Raw genomic sequence first — 25,385 nt, forward strand, 5'->3', positions numbered from 1 at the left:
TTCATAAAAACTTAACCAGAGTTCAAGGAATAAATAAAAATAAAAGTTACGCCGGCTGTCTTCGAGTTTTGAGCTAGCAATATATTTTACAATTAATTCTTATTTAATATATTTTAAGGCGAATATATATTTGTGTAATGTAATAACCTTATTGGATTATATAATCCATAAAACGTGATGCTGTCCCTCTTTAACAAATGCTATATTAATATCTAAACTATTAAAAAAATAGCAGTGCTGGCTGAGTAGATTTTGCTTGCGACTCTCATCCCTGAGATCATAGGTTCGAACCCTGGCTGTCCACCAAAGGATTTTTTTTCTATGTACACATTTAACATTAGCTCGAACGGTGAAGCAAAACATGTTTAGGAAACCAGCTTGGTTTAGACCCAAAAAGTTGACGGCGTGCAGGAACAGAGGCCTCACCTACTTGCCTATTCGATTAACAAATGATCATGATACAGAAATCTGAGGCCCAGACCTAAAAATCTTGTAGGGCCACTGATTTTTTTTATTATTAAAAAATTACTGAACTTAATTGTTGAACAGCTACAATTTTATTATAATAATAACTAATTCCTTTATGCAACTACATTTTTATAAAATTTATTTCCATCGGATACTAAATGTATGTCTAGGAATCACTGACTTATCTCGTTTATTACTGCTGTTAATATTTATTATTGTTTGATTGACATGCAAGCAGCTCCATACGAACATAGATTACAAATTTATTGATAATATTATATTTAAGAGATTAATTTTGACTGTAGTTTTTAACGTTTCCTTCTCTTTAGGTGTATAGTATGTATATGTGTGTGTATGTTTATGATAAAACTTTTATACGGGGTAAAACCTCTATCAAAAGATTAAGGGTTTGTATAAGCAAGCTTAGAGCCCTCAGGGGTTACGTTTGGTTCCGATCGGTAATCGAATTCTTTACCGGCGTCACGGTCTATGTAACCACTTTGCGCCGAGACCGTCTCCATTAAGCGATTAATTTTGCTGTCTTTAAACATTTAATTAACAAATATTATAAAAAATCTAACGCTTATCATATTTTCGTTAACGTTTCTATTTTAATATTTTATTACCCCTTCTAAAGTCAAATATTTAACAGTTTTTCCTAAAACTCACCTAATATACGATTTTCGTCCCAAGCGTAGGCGAGAAGACTACAAAGCTTTTTGTTTTATCGTTTGCGGTGTAAACAGAGATAATGGAACAATGGGAATTTACGTCCAGAACATTAAACTAGGCATTATATAACAGGTGAAGATTCTAAAGCCAGCGAGCAAGACGTGGTCAATGCTATTATAATAATAAAATAATACAAGTATGTCTATTTTTATTGCTACCAACCTGTCATTAGAAGAATTGCCACACAACCATTGATTTTAAGTATAAATAATTAATAATACCTTTGATAATCTTATCGAGAAGTTTTTTTTCACATTTATTATTGCTTGAACATTGTAAATATACTAAGTAGAACACCAAAAAAAACCAGGAGGGGATTTAACCTTGGTGCTTCAATACATTACTTAAAAACTAAAGAATTATGTGAAAAACAATCACTACAAAAACTAAACGAAAACATTGAATAGATAGGAAGAAAAATAAACGTTTCCTTCCTATATTCATAGAACCATTGGCTCCATAAAATTTATAAATAACAAAAAGTGAACCTCCCAATATGTATTGTTTTTTACTATTGATACATAAATAAGATAATTAAATGGACTATAATATCTCTATCTCTATAATAACATTTTTTTGTCCAACCCTAACTTTCAGTTTATATTAAGGAGGAGACATTCTGTTCTTGTGTATTTGTGATGTCTACAAATAGACAAATTATTATGCGCAAAAGAAAGCTTCGAATTCTTCACATTTGTTGACTTTATATACTTCGCGTGTCAGGGACACATATATTACATATTCAAAACTGGTAGTTTTAGTACTCATCTATTACAAAATAAAATTAATGCCGTTAAGGGTTTCAAATTGGACTTAGTTATTCACATTAACTAATAATCCAACTACAGCCCTAAACGGGGCTTGCCTTCATCGCATTATTTCATAGACAAGTCCTCTATCAGACACATGTCATAGGTTTTTGGATTTTAGGCATGTTGTGATATTTTCCTTCACCGTACGATGTGTTAGATGCGCACTAGAAAGTATATTGGTGCCAATATACTCCAATATATATGAAGATAACAATACAAACTGTACCAAACACGGTTTATTATTTTTTAAGTATTAAATGCTTTTTTCTACCTTAAAACCTTTCCCAAAAATAATGGCAGTCCACAATTTTTCCACAAATCTAAAGAAAAAATAAAGAATATGGGTTTTAATTGTGATTTTTGGAAAACGGCCAGCGATCGAGAACCATTTCTCATTTATACGTTATATTTCAACTAATTATGACGGAATCGAAGCCAATTTTGGATTTGTCAATTTCCTTGTTTTCATAGTTTTATTTATTTGACATTTTGCCGAGTATTTTGAAGAAAAATATAATAGTGAAACATAACAAACATATTAAATATTTTTTTAAACCTGTTAGTAATACGATAATTAAAAAGGTGAGATTTAGAAACTAGACTCAGATCAGACCAGAGTGAGAGAGAGCAAAAGACTAAAAGTCGAAAACCGATACGTTTCAACGTTCTGGAGTCTTTTGAATCATATTATGCTATTTTGAAAAAACTTACCTCAGAGCACAGCCGTTTTAAAACGTCTGAAAAAATATTAATTATTTAATAACTAGGAAAAAGTCACTCATATTGAAATAATAGTAAGCTTTTATTCATCCACATTTTATTCGACCCTATTGGTCTGCTCTTGTGCCTTTTTCCTTTAGGACCACTTCCTTCGGTTACTGTTATAGACCATCTGTCATCGGAATGAATATGAATTATTAAGTGTTAGCTTCTAATATTTATTTAATTAAATTCTAAACATTTTTATGAAACATATTCTTAAGAATCTTGCTACAAGTGCGCATGTGCAATAGTTACTCATTTGACTCGTTCGGTTGTTTACGAGTTGTTACGAATTGACTCGACCATTTTCCCGAAGTGGGATGGTCGAGACGGAGGAGGGAGTTGTGATTATAAAAGAGGTTGTGACACATGCGCACGGGCCTTTTCTTCGTACAAGTTTTATAGTTCACGTAAAATCAGTGAAGTAAATTATAGTGAATTAAGTCATCATTGAAGTGTTTAATTACCTACCCTAAGAACTAAATCAACTACCGCTAACATAAGCAACTAGGAAAACGTCACTAGTAATGAAATTACTATACATGCGTTTAACCGATATATAAACAAAATAACGCAGAACCACAAAAGTTATTATTGGGCCCTTTGATGTCTGATTTAACCCGCGAAGTGAATTAAATTGAAATCTGTTTATGTTATTCCCAATAGTTCGGTGTTATATAATATATTAATACTATTTACTGATTTAATCATGTTATATAAAATTACACTTTTGTAGATAGGATTTACATTATTGTTTTGTACATATGTTAAAAAGTACTAGAAAGATAAATGACTTAATGAAATGAATGTGATTGAATAAACTTTAAAATTTCAACATCATAAATGGTATGGTTTAAGTGGACAGGCGCTAATTAAAGATTTAAGTTGGTACCTGATAGATAATACCGGTGACCACAGAGCTGGTGCATTTCTAGCTCAACGAATAAGTATCGCAATACAGTGAGGAAATGCTGCCAGAGTTATAGATTATAAAAAACTACCACAGGAGCCAAATTTTGAAATGTATTTTAATTTTCTTTTTATTAATTTTTAATTATGGTATTTCCGAAGATGCAAAATTATTCCAAGTTAGAGTATGTTTCTTATCTGACTTCTTTTCTGAAAAAAAAAAATGTATTCAATACGCTTCTACTACATATAACCTTGTGAAATATGGAAATATTTATCTATTGTACTTTTAGCAATATAATTGTATTGTCTATAAATATTTCATAGAGCAGTGTTGGCCTAATGACTTCAGCGTGCGACTCTCATCCCTGAGGTCGAAGGTTCGATCACCAGCTGTGCACCAATAGATTTTCTTTCTATGTGCGCTATGTTAAATTAGCTGGAACGGTGAAGGAAAACATCGTGAGGAAACCGGTTTGCCTTAGGCCCAAAAAGTCGGCGGTGTGCCTAAGGCACAGAAGGCTGATCACCTACTTGCCTATTCGATTAACAAATGATCATGAAACAGATACAGAAATCTGAGGCCCAGACCGAAAAAGAAGGTTGTAGCACCATAGATTCATTTTTTATAAATATTTCATACTTATGATCTTTGGTTATAAATCAGAAATTATTGTTTCTGAAAAAGTTAAAATATAGAAAAACTATCCGAAAAAAGTTTTGACCCAAGAGCGATCAATCAAAACTCACAGAGTTTGAATCGCTCCAGCTAATCATGAAAAAGAACATTTCCTTTGTGGCAACTTTGGATAACTTTATCGAGTTACAGAAAAGTTTTTTGCTAACATGGGATATTATATGGTATACATAGATATTTAGAGGAACAGTGTTAGCGCGTCTATCCAAATATGAGAAACAACGATTCACATTTCGTAATGAATTCTAAAACATTAATTGTAGCTAGGGCATGTAATATTTTGTTTTAGTTTTATTAATACAATTCTATATTGTTATTTATTAAGTCACGAATTTCATGCATTTTCCCCATATTATATTTTTACTAGCCTGGAAGCAGCTAGCAGTCAAGCCGCCCGTCGCCTTCCTTATTCAATCCACCCGAGAGCGAGAAATGATAAAACAAAAGACGCAAGCCAAAACGTTGCGTTCGATTGTTATCGGACAAACGGCCGTCATATGATAACGTTGCGTTTCAACGCGTAATGAACTAGACACTATTTTGACCAATCACATTCTCAGATTCGTTTTGGTCTAATATGCATACATATTTTTTCGTACTCGCAATCGTGTAGGTGTAAATAAAAATTTCAAATGCTCGGATCTATTAACCCTAAATTAGCTGTTGGGTAAAATAGATACGATGAAAATGCAATTGCGTTGCGGTGATAGCCAAGGCCGACGTTAATTGAAGTTCAACACTTCGATATTGATTGGAGGTGACACAATTCTTGTTACAGTTCTTGTTTATATTTGTTTCATGTTGAAAGAAACATATGCACTTTGAATGTAATGTATTCTACACTCGACTATCTAATCGACAGACCTTAAACGTACGGGAGCCTCAGCCCCTAAGTCTAGACTTTCATGTGCACTGAGTACTTCCCTAAGTCAAATACCTTTTTGCATACATTAGCCAGTACTAATTTTCACATCTGAATATTATCGTACCACATTACACGTCATGATTTTCAGAAGTAAAGAGGCTTCCTTAATAAATGGCTATTTTATTTATGTACTTTAATATAATATTAACAGCTCTATATAAATTCCTATTTGATACACTTAAGCGTTCACATACGGAATATTCGATTGCGGTTTCCTATCACACTACATATGTATTAACGCAGAAATTCTAGGAATGTATATATACACATTGTATAAACATACAATAGGTAGAATTAAATTATAATTCAACAAATTAAAACAGACTAACGGCTTAGCCACTCGTCAATAAAGCAGGCGGAAATAACAGTTTGTAATTACAAACACGAAAAAAAATAAGTTCCAAAGTCGTTAGGATTTAAGTCTCTACAACCTCTAGGTCACGTCAACAGATTTCTAGATACGATTCGTGATTATTGATTTTTTTATAGGCAGATTACTGTGTCTGAGAGATGCCGTTGATTGAAACTCATTGCATAGCCTAGTAGTCATTGTGTTAATTGAGAAAATATAGATTAAGAAAAATTTACCAGAGTACGTTTGTAGAAGTGCCTAGCGACCAGAAGTTAAAAGTCTAAAAAAAATATTAGGCGATACCTTTCATCATTCTGATACCTGATACCATGGAGGAGCTATGACATAATTACACGTCGTCAACAAAGTTAGGTTTTTATGTATGTAGGTTGAATTTAGTTTCCGCAGTTAGACGCCCATTTAGTCCGATGGATGTTAAGTCTTAATTAATTGAGACATCCTTCTAGACGTTTAAAAGTTTGGCTTCACGGAGCTACCCCACTATCCGCTTGTTAGAAAGCCAAGCCGTCAACGCACTTGCGAGCCTCCTGCCAATGTGTGTTCATGAGCGGTATGACGTAACATCAATTGAGCCGTTTGCCTCATGTTACATTTAAAAAAAAGCCACAATGACTACGTGGGTGACTGATTCCTTTGCGAACAGCTTATGCACAATAGACTGTATGTCGCGCCAAGGACAAAGAGATGGTTATTAAGGAGACATTGGCTCGTAATTATCCATTTTGCTTAGTAAGTGTACTCGTGTAAATAAAAACCCAAAGGGCAGAAGGGGCACTTTCGGGCCGTTTCGTGTTATGTCTTTTAGTTACGAAACGGGCTATAAGGGATTTTATGGGTACGGTAGGATCTCTCAACAGTCATACCGTTTATAGTTTGCATAAACAAATAGGAAGTCGTTGCCAAATCTTGAGAAGGTTTGATTGATGGGTGTTAACGACTGCATAATCCCTTCAGCATTAGGGTCGAGATTGATCTCTACGTCAGTTGAATGTCACATCCTATTAAAATACGGAAATTTTAAATACTAAGTCTCGAATATCGATCTGTCCACGAAGGTAACAATTTGACCTATGACATATACGTTCTCATCCGTGTTTCGTAGACAATCCGGGTATTGCATTGATCCTCTTAAGTCGTACAAATTCTGTATAAAATGAATTAAGGTATTATTGGTAATATACAAAAAATCAGTGGACGCAACAACCTTATAGGACTTAGCCTCGGATTGCGATCATGTGTATTTTCATAGGCAAGAAACAGCCGGACACACGCGGTCGGATTTGGGTCGAAATGCTGGTTTCCTCATTTCACGCTACTGCTGAATCCATCACCGCATTTGTGCTATACACTGGCGCGTTAATTACGGCCACATTTATAAAAATTTGAAACTTTGGCTGTGACCATCTAACGCGAGCGCTTTGCCCTTGTATAAGGCAGTTGTTTTCTACCTATGAGTTTAAAATATATATTTCATACATAAATCATATCCAAGTACTTTTATTTATCTTGTGTTTCAATGAGATTTATATATCCCGTTATAAATCCGAATCCACCTACGACAACACGAAAACTAATTATAACGATCGAAGATAGGATTAGCTTCGTGTATTTTTAACGCCCGCGTAAAATGCATTAATTTTTAATCAATGTCGTTACCCGTATAGTCTATTATAATCTCTTGTATAGGTTTTGTACATTACATTAGGAGAATTTTAAATATCTAGTACTTGAGAAGACAATGTTATATAAAAGTAAAATGACTTAGTTTTAATTTAGTTTAGTTTTTTCGTCAACGATATTTTACAAATATGAACTGATGTTTATCTGTGTCTCTGTTCAGTCGGCAGCTCATGTCTGAGCGCCGTGGTCAGCAAGGAAGCATCTGGAGCGGGTTTTCTGTTTCCACTGGTTTCTGTCCAGCGCCTCTCTTATATTACCGACCACGATCACTTTCGCGCAACTTCTCATTGCCTCTGCACATATGGCCAAATTAAAATACAGGATAGACAGGATAGACAGGCGAGTCCGTTTATCTGTGTATTAGATTTTTTCATCCTTATACTAATAATATTTTGTAAGCGATATAAGTCTCTCTTCCGAAAACTATACCCTTGAAATCCCATGTTATAACTCCTCCTTTCTTGGCGATTCCTTTAAGGTCTCCGCAGTTAGGTTATGGAATTCACTTCCCGTCCCTGTTCGCTTAGCTCCTTCCCTATCTTCCTTTATTTTTGTCTGTACAAACCTTACCTGTCCACATCGTATCCCTAACTTTCTTACTAACTAACTAACTAACTGACGTGAGACTTATCTTAAATTATCGTGATTTATGTATCTTTTTACTTTTTATTTGTAATGTATCTTTTTAGTTTAGTTTGTCCTTTTGGTCCTGTTTAGTTTTGTCTTAATAACTGTGTATAACATGTATTTTTGCACTGCTTGCCTATCTTATGTAATTTAATATTTGTTTTGTACTCACAGTGGTTGCCTGGAAGAGATCGCTCGAAAGCGATAAGGCCGCCAGTTGATTGAATTATGTTCAATTTCTTTTTATATTGTAATGTAACGAAGTGTTAATAAATAGATAAGCCCACGAGCAAGTGGCGTTGATGTCGCAACTTCCAGATCTCGCAAAAACTTAGACGGTCTTAAAAACGCTATCATTATAAAGTAGACAGTAAAGAGACAGGAAATTATTATACTAATGATGTATCGGCTTATTTCTCTCCGTCCGTTCTCCCTGTTTCTCTAAATGTGGCTTGGGACAACAACATTTCCGTTTGTGTGATCATTCATATTACGCTGAATCTCTGGCAACTCGACACAATACCACACATTCAAAATAAATTAAAAACATCTTTATTCAGTACATTGTTTACGCAAGTATTGGAGCCCCTGAACTAAGTCTAAGGAGACATAAGATTACTCCTTTCATGCAATTATATAAAGCAAAATAGAAAACTGAAACTTATTACCAAAATCAATATACAGGTTTACAAGGTTAAAACGTTGAAACGCATATGCATAACCACATATGTCCATTCCATGCGCCCTTTTTGAGAAATGGCAATAAATACGAGTATATATATATGTATATAGAAGCAATATAAAGCCTCCCGGCCGCTCTATATGAACACGATTAACTGAAAAACTACCCATTAGTAATTAACAAATTTCTGAGGAAGGTTGAGGAGAATACTTCATTACGGTTTATGATTTAAATTTGAGTATGTTTATGACTATGTGATTTAACTGTAATATAATGTATAAATGATGAAGTCGCAAAATATCTTGCCAAAAACATGAAATTGCGTCACTAAAGATCCGGTAGATAAATGTGATTTGATTTCAACAATATTCATTACCAGGTACCCACGTGAACTTAATTTCACCTTAATATAACTTTTGACTTACTAACACAATTAATATAACAAAAAAACAATAACCAACCTTAAAATATAATAACTAATATATATTATTAAAATGAGCAGGCAAGGTTCCGAGGACACTGGCAGCGTTCCCCCTTTGAACAGCTAGACTAATTCGGTTTCCGAGGTGGCTGCCAGCTCTTCGGTCTCCTCTGATGTCGACTAACGTTTTTGCTATTTCCTTAAAAAGCCTTATAGCACTAGGATCGTAACGGACCAGGGGTTTCGACACCGAATTGGACAATTTATATTCGGAGCCTAGACCCCTGTATTTGCAGGCTTTAACTTTTTCAGCCGCATCACAAGCCGTACCAGCTCTGTTATTGGTTCCATGTAGACTGTAACTCATACCATCCGGTGTCTTGCAATTGTAGTCTGCTTAAAGAGACGACAAATGTCTTGCTACGCTACCCCATAGAGACGTACGCTTGTACGCTTTTCCGGAACAAAAACTTAAGTCCTAAATAAAACAAAATTTTTATATGTTCCCGGTTTTTCTCTCCAGAATAAAATAAAACTAATTGGCGGTCAGCTTGACAGCGGTCTTCGGGTTTTGGGCTTAACAACATATTTTGCTATTAATTTTTATTATGTATATATAAACCCGTAACGGTTTTTTTAAAAATCTTATCTATTATATCTTCCTAACATTTTTATTAACACATAACATATTCTTCGGAATTTGTTAGGGAAACTGTGAAAGTTGTGTGCACAAAATCCGTGTAACTCATAAAAGTTGTAAATTTGTTAGTGCGATAACTTTTAATATTGCCAATCTTTGCAACTTTTCACAGTCCATTAATTTCTAACGTGTAAGTTTAAATGACTGTTTGCATAACATTTCGATTTTAAGTTGTATATTTATTTTTTTTGACATTTTTAATACAAAACAAAAAACTTGTATACAGTGTCCTGGAACATGGTTTCTACCTCTCTCCTGTTTTTTTCCATCCCGGGCATCAGTGCCCCAACCATCAACAGTGGTTTCTTCATCATCCTCCTATCGACTGACTTGTTTACCTTATTATTCCATGTCGTTGCTTCCATTCAGTTCTAATTTTCGTCTATTTCTCACGACTTTTATGGCAACCGTTATATAATCGTGGCTATGTGTTCAAGAGATTGGTCACCTACATTCCTAATTTTTAGACAGTCTTCACAGTTTAGAGGCATCTGTAGGTGATTAAAGCTAAAGAATAGAAGACTAAGAACTAAAGAAATCAGTAAGGCCACATACAGTTTTCTTTAGTTCAGTACAGTTAGCACAAAAGCTTCGGGATCCCTAGCCTTCTAATTTACCGTTCCCAAATATTTGAAATCCCATCAGCTCGGAGCCTTCTTAGATTCAAATTCCCTTGGAAGAAATTTCTTTATTTTTATAGTAACATAGCTATATTATATATTTAAATATAATTATTATAAAATATTTTCAGAGTCAAGCAATGCGTATAGTTCGCACTGTCGGCCAAGCTTTCGAGGTGTGTCACAAGATGCAGACTCCGGAACAGGCAGCGTCTTCTGCGGCTGACGAACAGGGCTCCGTACAAGCCAGCGAAGCGGGTACATCTAAAGGTAAAAAGACTAATCATAAATAATGTCATGTTATATATACGATTTTCACGGAATACATAAATGCGGGTAGAGTAAGGTAGACATTATAGAAAAAACATTTGCCTAAATTCTACCCAAATTGATGTATTCCGTGCTATTTTCTATGATTGAATATTTTATTATATAAGTCTGTCGATTAGGATTTAACTACTAAAATGTAATAACTACAAGAATTATCACTTTATTGCGGCGGTTGTAAAGTTTTTTGATTCTTTTAATAACATCCGTTATTATTACGAGTCATTTCGTAGCAGTAACGGTTATTGCAGGGTCATGACTATGACCACCATGCAAAGCACGCAAAAGTGTATTTTCAAGATATGTATATAATGTTCTTCTTAAACACTAATATATTTTTATTTATTTATCATTATATTCAATTTAAAATTATCACTACTCATTTAACTCAAATAACTACCACTTTCGAAGGGAGTTGCAAAGTTATATTAGATTTAATAATGATGTTAAATAAATAGTAATTAGTTTAAAAGCTTTAATATATAATAAAGTACCGCGATAAAGTGAATGTTCCTGCCGGTTGATGTATTTCGTGGTTACGAAATAATAACATATTTTAATTGCAATTAGTCATTGATAATGATAATGAGTAATAACTTGCGAGCCTTTTGGCAATGTGTGCATTTTAACACTTAACACCAGATGAGCCTGCAACAATAACAAACAAAAATATAATTCTTCTTATTCGTTGATAATATTCCAGAAGTCTTATTGTTGGTTCTTAGCTCCACCTGTCGAATGCCTCCTGCTGTGTTCAGCGATTGATACAAACATATTTTAATCGTAATCGACAAACTTTTTATAAATTCGTACTGATACAACTGCTACTGCGAATATTTTCTTCTGAGCGAATTTTCTAGCGGCGATATTTTTGTTATTACTTAAGACAGCAATAGCGACTTGACAAAAACATGTGTTAACAATTTGGTGACGCAGATTTAGTAGTGTGTATTACTTTTTGGATTTTTATAAATGTCTAATCTGTATATTAGGATGCAAATAAATTGTGATAATCTACCAGACAGTTGGCAGACGCTTTATTATTTTGAAAACCAGCATTGATTTATATGTGAGACTAGATCATCTAATGAACTTCGTACCCTACATATTATATTTGTGTCACAGCGTAAGATTTTTTTTTAATATAAAAACGGGATTCGTATTTTGTAACTGTAGGTCAGGTGCGATACTACAGTTATAAAACTCAAATTTCTGAAGACAACTGTGAACAGACAACCAAGTAATGTTTATTTTTAAAAAGACAAAAGTCATCAAATATTTCCCAGATAGAAACAGCCAACTTGACACAAAAGACTTGAATGAGACACCTCTTGAGTTAATAAACTCAGTGTAGTGAATATAAGTGCAAGTGCGGTATCTCGGACACACAAACATAGTGTCAAAACATTATAGAACACTAAGACTATTAATTAACATTACCTTAGTTTGAGCTGGTTAACTAATATTGAAGCCGTAATTATTGTATAGGCTAGATTGTAATTCATGTAAAAAAATCTAATAATAATACTTATAATATATATTCAGTCAAAATCTATTATAACAACCGATACTCATAACAGCCGATGACGTTGTTATTAAGTACCTAATACATATGTACTTTTACCCGCCGGGACCTTTGATTTTGGTCAATATAACCAGTATGTTGTTCTAAACGATGTCGTCGTTAATGATTTTGACTTTATAATCTACTAATTCAGAAACTAATTAAATAATATACAAAGCCTATAGACGTTGAGTGCATTTATCCTAAACTCGTCCAGCCAAAATAAAATTATTTTTATTATACAGTATTTAAAATATTATTATCCTACATAGTAATAATTAAAAATTGATAAAAGGAGTATTAAAACATATTTAAAAAGCTAGGTCCTTGTGCCGCGTATAATGTTGGCAGCATTTTCTCGCTGTATTGAGATAATTATTCGTTGAGCGAAGAGAGCACCAGCACTACACGCAAAAATAAATATTTAATTTGCGCCTTTGTACTTGAAACCCTTAACTCAAAAGTCTCTACTACAAAGGGAACAAAACTGAAGTTTAAGATTTGAGATTGATCTGACGTGTCCTGAACGTGTCCACAGAAGTACACTCAAAGCCCGTCCCATCCGCTAAAGGATCGAAGACAAAAAATAATTATTAATTAACTAATTGGAAGCTAAGACCTGTTCTTAGTTATACTGTAATGAACCATTTAAATACATTATATACACATAAATTTTACGTGCATGGATATAGGACGTATTGACTCAACGTTATATCAATAAATTTACTATGGAGCCTGCTAACCGCTCTTTACGAGAAATGTATTGGAAGTTGCAACACCATCCGCCTAATTACAAGGCATCCTAAAGCCGACTATACAAACTCGGCTTATGAATTACATTGAAATCACTATGTATTTCCATTGCATTCCAACAATTAATAGATTTAATACCTTATGATAAATGGTATGGTATGGTAGGCTTCCGCATGTCAATTGTCTATTTGACTTATATTTTGTTTAAGATTTTAAAATTAAAGTCGAAATGGTGAGTTTTTTTAAATTGTAATTGGTTACACAGTCGTGACATAGGACTGACGGTTTGATATCCAACTTAACTTCTGCTTAAAACGTAAAAAAACTCCTAAAAAGGAAATATCATTTTTGATATGACAATTAAGAGTATTCCACATTTTAAAAATGAGTTCATTTACGTAGATCACGATCGAGACGTCATCGTATACGTATCCATCGCGTATGACCGGCTTTAGTAACTAAAATAGAGTTATAACACCATGGTTTTGGTTTTATTTCACGCTGCAATAGCGCGTGGGTCATTGAGCGTACCATCGTAAATCTAAAAGCGATTTGTGCCAAGTATTTGAATCATAATTACTTATTGAGAGACATCCTCCAACTAGACGGCAGTTAAACTGTTAACTGTACATGTTTTATTGCCACTTGCTCCATACATTTACCTAAATAAATATAATCTTAAAAACACCATCCCACGAACATCCAAAAGGTATTTGTTGGACAATCTACGGTGTGATTGTTTCAGAGGTTTTTGATATTTATATACATGAATATATTGTTAGTAAGATTTTTATTATCAATCTGGGTGTTTGAATTTCTTTTTCTGTAGTAGTCTTACGTACCATGGTCTGGCGCTTCATACATTCAATCCTCAAACAGTATTTTAGTTAGATAATTTATAATGTTTAAATACGAAAAAACTAAAAACTTAAGTCTAAACTAAAATTGATATTTATACCATCATTGAGAAGTTATTAGAAATTGTAAAATATATAGCAAATAGAAATTTTGAATTTGTATTTGTCATTTTATTTCATGTAAATTTTCTTTAATGCGATTAGACGCCTCTCAACCCTGTTTAATTAGACGAAGACGGACGGACATAACGATTCCGAGGGGTGCAATTTTTCAAATGTCAGGTATCAAATAAAAAGCGATTAATGAAAAAATGACGGACTTTACTTTGTTTGACATTCGAAACTAATCGGACGAGACAAAGACGACATATCGATTATATTTACAACAGTAGATTCGAAATACGGCAAAACATGGGCTTTAATAAGATTCGAAAATAATTTCTGATTATTTATTACTATAGAACCTACACAAATTCGTTATTCTTAATTCTGTTAAGTATTGGCTTTAATTAAAGCCAAAACGCTTCCCTAGTCAAGATGGCGTCGCGCGTCGCACTAATCGCTATGTTTATTCAAGGTTTTTCATTGCTAATTCTTAAATTACACAAAAACACATATATTCCACTCAAAAATAGGCTCCAATAAAATCAAACTTTAAAATAGTATAAATATGGCACAAAAGAAGACAAATTATTTACAAGCAGCTATAAAAAAACCTATTAAATTGAACGCCAGATATATTCCTATATGCACTTTTCTGTAATATAATTAAAATCTTGTATATTATTAACATTAGAGATCTCCAATAAAGTACACTACAGGCACTGTTATTACGACAGATTAACGTAAATATAAACGAGTTAAAAAAATGTGGCATTTTTGAAATTTTAACGTGGCCGCTGCGGTCTATGAATGCGCGCCTGGTATTAAATTTGTCTGAGTTATTTAAAGATTATAACTCAAATTTGTGACACTTGGCCTCGGAAATAAGAGAACCACCGCCTCACAATCGACCAATTATAGGATAAGGAGGAAATACATTATTGGTTTAATTACTTGTATAAAAAAATTAGAGCAACAATTCAATTGCAAATTAACGCCAACTGAAGCCTTAATAGGTGATATTTTTATTGATGCTTTAGGAATCGCGTGATGTTTTTGTAAAGAAACAAAAACTAATTTACAAAATTATAATAAATTATAAAAAAAAGGTTAATTATTTTAGTTCGGTACTTGAAAAATTAGGCCTTACACTAATAAAGCCAGTGCCGAGGAAATCCAGTTCAGAAGGGTTTATTGGCTGTTAAATTACATCCAGACAGAGTGCTTTTGTTTCTTAATAAATCTTTATTAGTTTGAAAATATGATGAAATTGAGGAAAATGACAGTATTTTTCCGTTCATTCAATTTAAAAAACCGAGGCGGAAATGGCTTTTACAAGAGACTTTAAGATTAATATTTTGTGCTATCTCTGAATTTGGCGATTTGCCTGCAAGATCAAATCAAATATGATTTATTTATGAACGTTAAAAAACATCAAATCTCTTACTGTTACTGCCAGTTCTCGAAGACAGAAAGGACAAGAAATCTGAAAAAAGAAGAAAATCTGCGCCATTCCTTGTAATCACCTAGTTTACGTTTTAGAAGATGCTTGTAAAAAACTACCACTATTACACCTTGCTCAACATGATATGGAATAAATTATGTTATAAGGATCACCGGATCAGATGTTTCCAGATTTCTTTATTATATGTGAAAAATCGAATCTAGCAGCCGTTAATGAAAACATAATCAATAATATAATTAATCTACATGTCACATGACCACAAAAAACCGCTACCTAAAGCCTAAAACGTTCATGGCGTTCAAGAACATCAAATGCTAGTGTATATACAAAACTTGTTAAAAGTATTAGTTGAACCAAATTATCAATACCTTTGTCGGGTGTTCATTATACGATTGTTATAACAGATGATATTCTAGTGGCGTTAATTGCTTATACATTATAGCATTTTATTATACTCAAAGGACATCAGCCTTGTCTATCTGTCATATACTTTTAACCACTAAGACTTCTACGATGTTTAACTTCACCGTAAGTACAAAAAACATTAGGACACAACCGGGAATGCTTGATTTCGGATTAGTAGTAGCTCGCTCAAACCACTAGGCCAGCACTATTGTTTGATTATGTTGAGTTGCCCTAACGATTCATGTAAATCATGTCTAAATTCCATTGTGACTTGGGAATATAATTAGGGTTTATGGCCGCTTTTATGACGTCCAACGAAACAGCTGCTTTTTACGTCATGTATGACGTAATTTTGATAATGATGAATTTGATGAACACGTTTCTTATACGTGTAAAGATTCCGCGTTTGTTTACGATGTTTTCTCAATAATGGTAACTTAGTAACAGCCTAATTACTTATAATTAGGCTGTTACTATGTTTTAGTTTAATTAGTCGTAATAAGTGGAAAAGATTCACTGATGAATGGCAACCCCTGAGAGGTAGATAGGTCAGGCCATGGGGCTGTGTGAACAAAAGTTTCTCGTGATAGAAATGAGAGTAAAAAGACATGGAAAAAAAATAGAGGAAAGAAAAGCACAACCTGGGAAGATGAAATAAAAGAGCGGTGAAAGATTTGTAAATCGTAGCGAAAATTTGAGAAAATTTAAATAATTTAAAGGAGGACCTCTGTCGGTAGTCGTATACTATTATTTAAAAAAATACCATTCGGACACTGAAGACAAAATAATGTGTTTTATTGTATTATATTTAAAAGTATAATATGGTCACAGAAATAAATAAGGCTTTAACATAATCATTTAATTAGGTTAAATAATGAAGATAAAATCTCTCTCTCTACAAAAAGAAATCTATCTAGAAATACCTTTATATTTTGTGAACTTAAATTAATCTGTTGAAAAAGCTTACGCTTGGCTGCGTGGGCCTATATGTCAGATAAATATAACATTCATGAAAAGGATTCAACAAGAAAATTATGGAAAATTTTACTGAGAGACCGTAGATATCCTAACCTGCTTGTGTTTGTTATGTGGGTTTAATGTGGGTATTTTGTTCCTAGGAAAAGAGGGACAAATAGACTACGTAATTATATATGGGTTAATTAATAATTGAAAAACTGGTTTAAAAATCCTTTTTCTGTATAAAACTAAAACAGTATTTTACCCTCCGGAAATTAATAAACAAAAATCGGACATAGCATACTTTATCAGTGTCGGGAACACTATTTCCATGCGTCAATTACTACAGAAAATGTCATAAGATGGCCGCCAGAGAGCTGTCATCAATCTCAGTAAATTGAGTACTAAAACATTTTTCTAAAATAAACCACAGAAGCTTTACTGAAGTTTTGTTAAATAAACTTTTATAGCTATCATACATAAAATTGCGCATTGCGCGATGTTACGTGTTCTCTGTGCTGCTCTACGGCCTAGAATCTTGGACGATGACAGAGACTATGTCCAAGAAACCGTTAGCCATGATGATCGCATTTATCGCACATGAGAGATAAAATGCATTATATATTTCAGTACAGCACATATGTTGCTAATTATATAGTAATTCCGAATCAATTCACGAGGGTCCTTCAAGGGAAGAGAGTACTGATTCAAAAACTATACTCGGGACTTCTATATTAGTATCACAACTACATTAAGCGAGTCGAACGAGTCTGTTAAAAAAGTTTACACAACACATATAAAATAAAAGTCTCTAACTCAAGCGCTCTAAATTTAATTTGATGGTTTCAGATTTTTTATTTTATACTAAGTCAAATCGCATGTAACATTACGTTCGCTGTACTTTACGTGCGCGCCGAGTCCTTCAATAAATATTTACGTAGCTCATTTCACATTCACTGAGGACAGTTGCTCGTTTACTTCTCGGGATTCATCCTATGTATGCATACTATAATATTTATATTGGAAATATGGTACGGTATTATTATTATACATGTAACAAGTCCAAATCCAGGATAGGACCGAGAATTCTTTACAATTAAAAATGTTCCTACATAAATAAGAAGTTGGCGGTGTTGCCTCGTCTGAGGGTGTCAAGCGGGATCGCTACGCGCGCCCACGTATTTAATACTTTTGTAATATTTTTTCTTTAAAAACTTATTATAAGCATTATTATTTTATATTTGTTAGTGCACCATCCGCACCGTCCATCATCGAGCTCAGACCTTGGTTATAATTTGTTATTTTCCTAATTGTTGTTTTTTCTAGTGTGCCTTTGTTAGTGCTACATGAATAAAATATATAAAAAAATGTGTGCGTGTACTAGTGTACACACGTAAGAAGTGTAATAATACAAATAATACAATTATTTCATTTTACCTTATTCAGATATATTATATTTATACAGAATTTCATTAATTGTAACAGAATTATAACTGTCGTATCGTTATTATATATTTTTGTTATTAATGGCTTCGAATCAACAGTGGTAGGGACCAGAAAAAGATGGCACGTAACGGAAAAATGTGACGGTAATTTTTTTCCAATACCGATAAAGAAGTTTCACTTCAAAAAATCAGTCAGCTCCATGATCTCTCAGTGAAGAGACAATATATTTAAAACAATACATAACACGAGTAATACAACCTAATATTAGTTAAGTTTCTTTATATATATATATATATAAAGCAACTTATATATATATATATATTGGTTAATATTTAAAATCGTAAACAAAATGTAAACAATCAACGCACACTTGAAGCCAATATGAGCCCTTTAGTTTTTACCACACTCATAAGTTGTAATTTAACATTCTCGTGTCACTTAGATTCACAAACTCTTCAATAAGTCAAGTTAGTTTTTTGTTAGCGTCGCAACCCCTAATTTTATGTTAGTTATAAGCTCATATTTTGAACCATTAAAGTCACTTGTCATCCAGCTTCAAACAAAGTGTTTTATTTGAAAATATGCATACAATAACCGCCACCAAAATTAATTCACGAAGTTCCCAGTGCTTCATAGCAATGGTCATAGCTCAGAATTCAATTGTGAGATAACATTACTATTAGATATTATAAATTTAGTATTTTTTCCAATACATATAGTATTATCTAAACACAAATGTAAAACTAAATTGTCCCATTCACGAGCTAATGATTTAAAGGGGACCTATTTGTGCAAAAGGAGGAAATTCATTGTTCAAAGGGTCGAGCGTCGAACGATTGAAGCGAAAAACTGGTTTGCGTTATAAAATATGGTGGATATAATTGCCGATAATAAAAGGTTTATAAATATTTGAACGCCTACGATAACCTTCATTTAAGTTCTCAGATGTTTGAAGGGTATTTCGGAATCCTAGAATGAATAATTTCATGAAATTATTGAAAGTGTCGTAAAAATTTCTATTTTTGTATTTTAATTTCTTTGAAGCATAAATAATTCAAATACACAATTGTTAACAATGTAGAATGCGACGAGATTTATTGAGAAAAATATTCTCGCGTTTTATTTCCAAACGAATGACGTTAAAAGGCAATACAAAACGTGAACATATATTCCGAAGGCGTATCTGTAAAAGCAAAATGCATCGGAACGTGTCCCGAAAGACAAGTACGTTGCAGTTACTTCCCTTGACATATACATTATATCCTCGGTTTTAAAAGTCCAAATCGACAACGCGTTTCATTTGATCGTCTGTCCAATCAAACGCACGAATTCGGTTTACTTGATATTCTCTATTTTTTTTACATTTTAGTGCTACTTTTAAATTAAAAATATAGCCAAACCGGATTACACTATATTAACTACATACAATGAAGGCAATGTACTAATATTTTTGCATATAACGGTGGGCAAACGGACAGGAAATTTACCTGATGTTGAGTGATACCGGCCTTTTTTTTTTTTTTTTTGGTATGAGGTGAAAATGCGCTTGCGCAGGCTCGCGCCAAGGATATCGAGCTTGACGCGGGGACTGTGGGGCTGGGTCTACACTCAAATCCCTCTGCTATTCAGAGGGGTAGCGAGACCCGACCCACTAAAAACACCTCAACCCTTCACACGCCCTTAAGATGGGCCCTCGGGGTTCGCCAGGCATTCTACCCAAGGGACCCGGGCTTAAATCCGACACACAGAGGTCATTCAGGACCTGCGATTCCGGGCCACTCGAGGTCGAGACCCCAGCCTTGAACCACCGATCAGTCTACGGTCATCCCCAGACCTCTCCCTCAATCGCTCAGCAGCCTCCTTCTGCAGCATTACATGCTCACAGAAGGAGAGAGTGATACCGGCCTACCCTAACCTAACCTAACCTAACCTAACCCTGCGGGCTTTGTGGCAATGTGAGTATCCATGGGCATACTCACATTGTCACAAAGCCCGCAAGTGCGTTGCGGGCTTTGTGTGTGCCTTTAAAGAATTAATACGCTTTTTTTTTTGAAGGACGAACAATTTGCTTGTTGAGATGAGTGTGGGAATGTGAAATGTGTGGGAGTTTGTATCTTATATACATAACAGTAATATTAAAATGGTTAAACTGTAAAGAAATGCTCATGTTTCAAACAATATCAAAGGTAAACCTTAGAATTGTAAAATTACAGTTCCGTAAGATAAAAAACAGTAGCGCTACAGGATCATAGGCCTGGGCTCAGATTTCTGTGTCTGATTCGTGATCATGATTTATTTTAATGGGCAACACACACCCCGTACACCCTTCGTTTTCCTTCCTCATGATGGAACTTACATTTCTACACGAGTGCAAATAACATACTTGCCTATTGAGAAAAAATTACCACAAAACGGACATAGATATACGAAGCCAAGACCTATGTATGGTGGTTACAATGTTACGGTAGCATATAATACAACATTGCAGCCATATTCTGTATGAAATAATGTTATATTATGATATTTTATAGTTTGGGAAAGGATTTTAGGTATATTTGAAAAGGAACGCAAATTATTAAATATCTTTGTTCTTTTTTATTTGAAACTATAATTATGATTGTATACTAAGATATTAGAAAGAACACTTAAAGGCGTAAAATAAAGATTAAATGGAAAACAATGTAAATGATTAAACTATACGGATCTAATAAACATTATATTTGTATTGTATTTGTAACGAATAAACTCAAAATAACTTTATTCATGTAGGTAACAGTACACTTATAAACGTCAACAGAAAAGATCTTAAATTGATTCTAAATTTACATTTACTACCAGTACGCAAGTCAAGGGCGAAGAGCGGGCAAGAAGAGCTAGCAAGAAACTCTTCGCCACTCTTTTAATCGCCAAGAATTGAGTTCTACAAATTGTTTATTAGCTATATTAAATTTGAAAGCAAATCACTCCAAAATAAACGTCAAATTATTGATTCATTTACGTTTAACGAGAGTTTTGACTGTATTCAGCGGCAATTCTCTAATTTTTCTTGGGAGTTTGTTGTAAAAACGAATACAATTTCCATATAAGGAGTGGTTTATGTTCTGGAGGCTGGCTGGTCGTTCGCTTAGATTTGTTCTGTTTCGAGTATTATAATGGTGAAAGTCACCATTTGTTTTACAATCGTTTATATTTTTATCAAGGCCTTCTTAAAACCTGACGTTGACCAGATAGTGTATTTAATTCATTAAACTTAAGCACTGAACCAATTTCTTTTACCTTTAGAAAGCTACCTTATTTGTGAGTAACAGGATGTATATATATTTCCAACATATTTGTATGTCCAGCCGTGCGAAGTCGGGACAGGACGCCAGTAATAATATTTGCAGTGACAAAACAAATATTACAGTTATGTTCTGACGGCATTTCATATTAAAATTTCAAAACTTAATCATTACATAACGCGTTGTGTTGTACTTAACAATATTAAAACCAATTTATGTGTCATCAAAACTTGACGATGATTGATTGCACGTTGAAAATGCAAATTTCCGTTATAATTTGGTTACGCGACCGCAAAACTTACATTAAAGTCAAAATAACATACAACAATTTGTTAAGCACAGACATTTGCAGTTTAATAATTTTATTTGTCTAGAAATAAATATGCAACAACTAGTTACTACTTGTATATATTTTGTTTTATATAACAGAGGACAAACGGGCTGTCAGGGCAGCTCCCCTTAACTTAAGTGATGCCGATTTGACTTTGACTATTACCAGAGAGCTCGCAAGAGCGTTGTCAGCCTTAAAAGAATTCGTAGACTCTTTTCTTGAAGGGTCCTAAGTCGAATGGGTTCGGAAATACTTCGATAGGCAGCGGGTTCCACAAAGCGGTGGTGCGCGGTAAAAAGCGCTCAGATAATGCGGGACAACGTGATACGGATGGAATATCTTATTCTGCCTCGACGTCCGATGAAACTTTAACTAATAGCAGCATTCGTATATTGTTAATTTCAACTATCGACAAAGCGAACGATTCTATTGAATTCCAAAAGTTATTTTTATTACGTAAACGTACATCTAAAGACAAACTTTTTCAGCTCCGGCCTCAGAGTATGCCTCTCAATCTGTGCCATCTACGTCGAAGGAAGTCGATGATCCCGGAGAAATTACTCGGCCTACAACATTGGATCTCCCACTACCAAAGAAGGATAGCAAGCGAGCCCAGGTAAGAACCCTTAAAGTCAAAGATTTTAATTTAAAAAAACTTCATATACTATTTTTGGACCTACGCTTCCCGAGCGTCAAAGCTCTTGAAGTCAGAATAAAGCTTATAAATATGCCGATAGATATTAAAAAATTTCCAACAACAATTATATTGTGACGTTCATATATGTGTGCTTTATATGAATCAATCATTGTGTTGAGTTAAGCGTAGAAATTTGTAATTTTCCATACTCATAATTATTTCGTTCGGTGAAATTTAATATGTTGTATTTCGGGTACTTCCTACTAGTGGAATACACTAGTCAGGTAAGAATATTGGCAAAAATACAACTAAGCCACTGGAAAAGTTATAAATCAAAAACTCAAATAACTGACTAGATTGAATACAAACAATGCCAGGAATCTATTTTTTGCGACAACAATGGTTTTAAAAGGATATACATTTTATCGTTTAGATTTCCTGAAAATTCCAACCCAGTTGCAAAATTTTAAACACGGTTTAAGTAACTTCAAAAACTGAACCGGGTTCAACTCCAATTTTGTGAATCTTCAAACTTCTACCGTTTAGAGCATTTTGGAATCGGTGCACTTCATAGTTAAATATTTTTTAAACACAAACGTGTTTAACATTCTTCTTAAGCGCATCAAGTTTCTGGGGTCAAGAGATTACTGACAATGTTTTCTTTCACGTGTTTGTGTATATAAAAACAAAAATTTTAATCGAGTTCGATTACCTAATCGTAATGATTTATTATTATGCATAAATTTTCTTTTTATATTTAAATATATAGAGAAAATATAATATATAAGATACTTCATCACTTGTTTTAATTATACGCTACGTAACATGACATAACATACATGTATGTATAGTTTCGTGCTAAGGTTCTATATTACTCAATTGTGGTTATTGAAACGATATCAATTGACGCTGTTAATCAATTATAATCAACAGTGGATTCTAACCTTCCGGATCTTGGACTTTCTGATTATACTGCTTCGGCCATTATCGCTTGATTAACTACATTCATACTGATGCAATTTTATATGCTGTCAAATTTGTCAGGGATAAGAAGATCCAACGTATTATGTAGGCTATAGTCTTGCTCAGTGTTGATGAGTGGTGTTGGCCTAGTGGCTTTAGCATGCGTCGCTCATCCCTGAGGTCGTAGGTTCGATCCCCGGCTGTGCACCAATGGATTTTATTTCTATGTGCGCATTTAACATTAGCTCGAACGGTGAAGGAAAGCATCGTGAGGAAACCGGCTTGCCTTACACCCAAAAAGTCGACGGCGTGCGTCAGGCACAGAAGGCTGATCACCTACTTGCCTATTCATTTACAAATGATCATGAAACCGATACAGAAATCCGAGGCCCAGACCTAAAAATGTTGTAGCGCCATTGATTGATTTATTTTAATTTTATAAGACTTGCTCCCATTGTACCAAAATACTTTAACTAATTGATTAAGATAACTGTTGCCAGGAGGCACTTATAACGAAACAACAGTAAATTTAGGCTTTTTCTTGTTGCATCTAGAATCCATTTTTACGGGCCCGTTATTACGACAAGCCCGTGGATTCTATATAATAATTTACTATAATAATAAGACTTAGTCTTAGCGAACTTCCCATCTAGATGTACGAATCCAGCACAAGAACAGCTTTAGTAGCCTAAGTATAATAAAAATGTAAGGAGGACTGAGGCGAAAGAAGGTTATCAAAATTGATTAATAAAGATATTCTTGTTCAAAAACGTACCAAAGTATCACTTTACAATGTATGAGATACATTCCAAATAACTTTTTGAAATTAGAGCATTTATAAAGCGTTTATTAATCACCATTGTTAAATGTTCAAGAATCAACGTCTTGGCATGTCTTGCAGTTTTCAATTTTGTTCCCTTTTGACAAAAGAAAATATTAATGAAGCGAGGTAATAAAAGCAATATCAAAGACAATAACACAAAACAGAAAAGGAATATTTTCATTTTATTAATACAAAATTAATTTAGCTTCAAGGGTTTCTGAGTGTAATTTAAACTTCTATTGAATTGCTATTACATTTCATTATTTGATCTAAGCCAAGTTCTAAAGAAGTCAAAAGTATAAATTAATTTTGTTCACATCAGTTTTGTTGTTTATAAGTACATGGAGCCTACAGCTTATTCCCCGACTATATAGGCGTGGGAAGTCTTGAGTATCTTGTTTATTTATGTTAACAACTTCTTGCATTATTTCTATATTCTGTTCGGTGTTGTACTTTTCGTAACCATACATTGGACTCTCGGGACGTGTAATGTCTCTTTAGCTGAATTGTTCCAAGGCCAAAATATGTTTTTGTTTAATTTTAAAGTTGTGAGTCGGTGAGAATCTATCTTGATACTTGTTTATTTAAGAAAATAGACAAATAAAGGAATGAAATCTTAAGTTATGACATAAAAGATGTACAATACAATGACAAATTTATTGAATATTATTTTCTGATTACACACCTCTTAGACTTATATATATCACCGGTATATAACATGATCGGCAACTTTATAAATATCCTAGGAAATTTAGTGACTTGTTCAATCAACCATCAATGCACGGGCCGTTGTCGCTTACTTATAATTTTACGCGTGAGCTCGGTAACTTTATCAATTTGCGAAAATGTTGGCGTAAAATAATACAATTTTTCTCTCGTTTAGAATACTACGATAGTTTTATACACTTGCCGATCTTGTTGTATTCCGGTGACATATACACAACAACATTTTCGTCTCTTTCTGACAATTTGAAGATTTTAAAATGGTGCCATTAGACCTTATTTTTATTAAAAGCTTCCATAGTTCCTATTCAAGTGTTCGACCTGGCGAATCCGCATTAAGTCC

General features: G+C 33.7%; 1 protein-coding gene across 4 annotated transcripts in view; it reads left to right on the forward strand.

Moving 5' to 3' along the window:
* Positions 1 to 25,385, forward strand: part of LOC123718646 (carboxyl-terminal PDZ ligand of neuronal nitric oxide synthase protein) — a 141,454-nt gene that overhangs the window by 93,342 nt on the left and 22,727 nt on the right. For all 4 annotated transcript variants that reach the window (XM_045675335.1, XM_045675333.1, XM_045675334.1 and 1 more), the window contains 2 exons: positions 10,540 to 10,678; positions 22,385 to 22,512. In XM_045675335.1, coding sequence (XP_045531291.1) covers positions 10,540 to 10,678; positions 22,385 to 22,512 — 267 coding nt within the window. The remainder of the gene's footprint in view (positions 1 to 10,539; positions 10,679 to 22,384; positions 22,513 to 25,385) is intronic.

This window comes from Pieris brassicae, chromosome Z, assembly GCF_905147105.1.
Source record: "Pieris brassicae chromosome Z, ilPieBrab1.1, whole genome shotgun sequence".
Taxonomy (NCBI): domain Eukaryota; kingdom Metazoa; phylum Arthropoda; class Insecta; order Lepidoptera; family Pieridae; genus Pieris; species Pieris brassicae.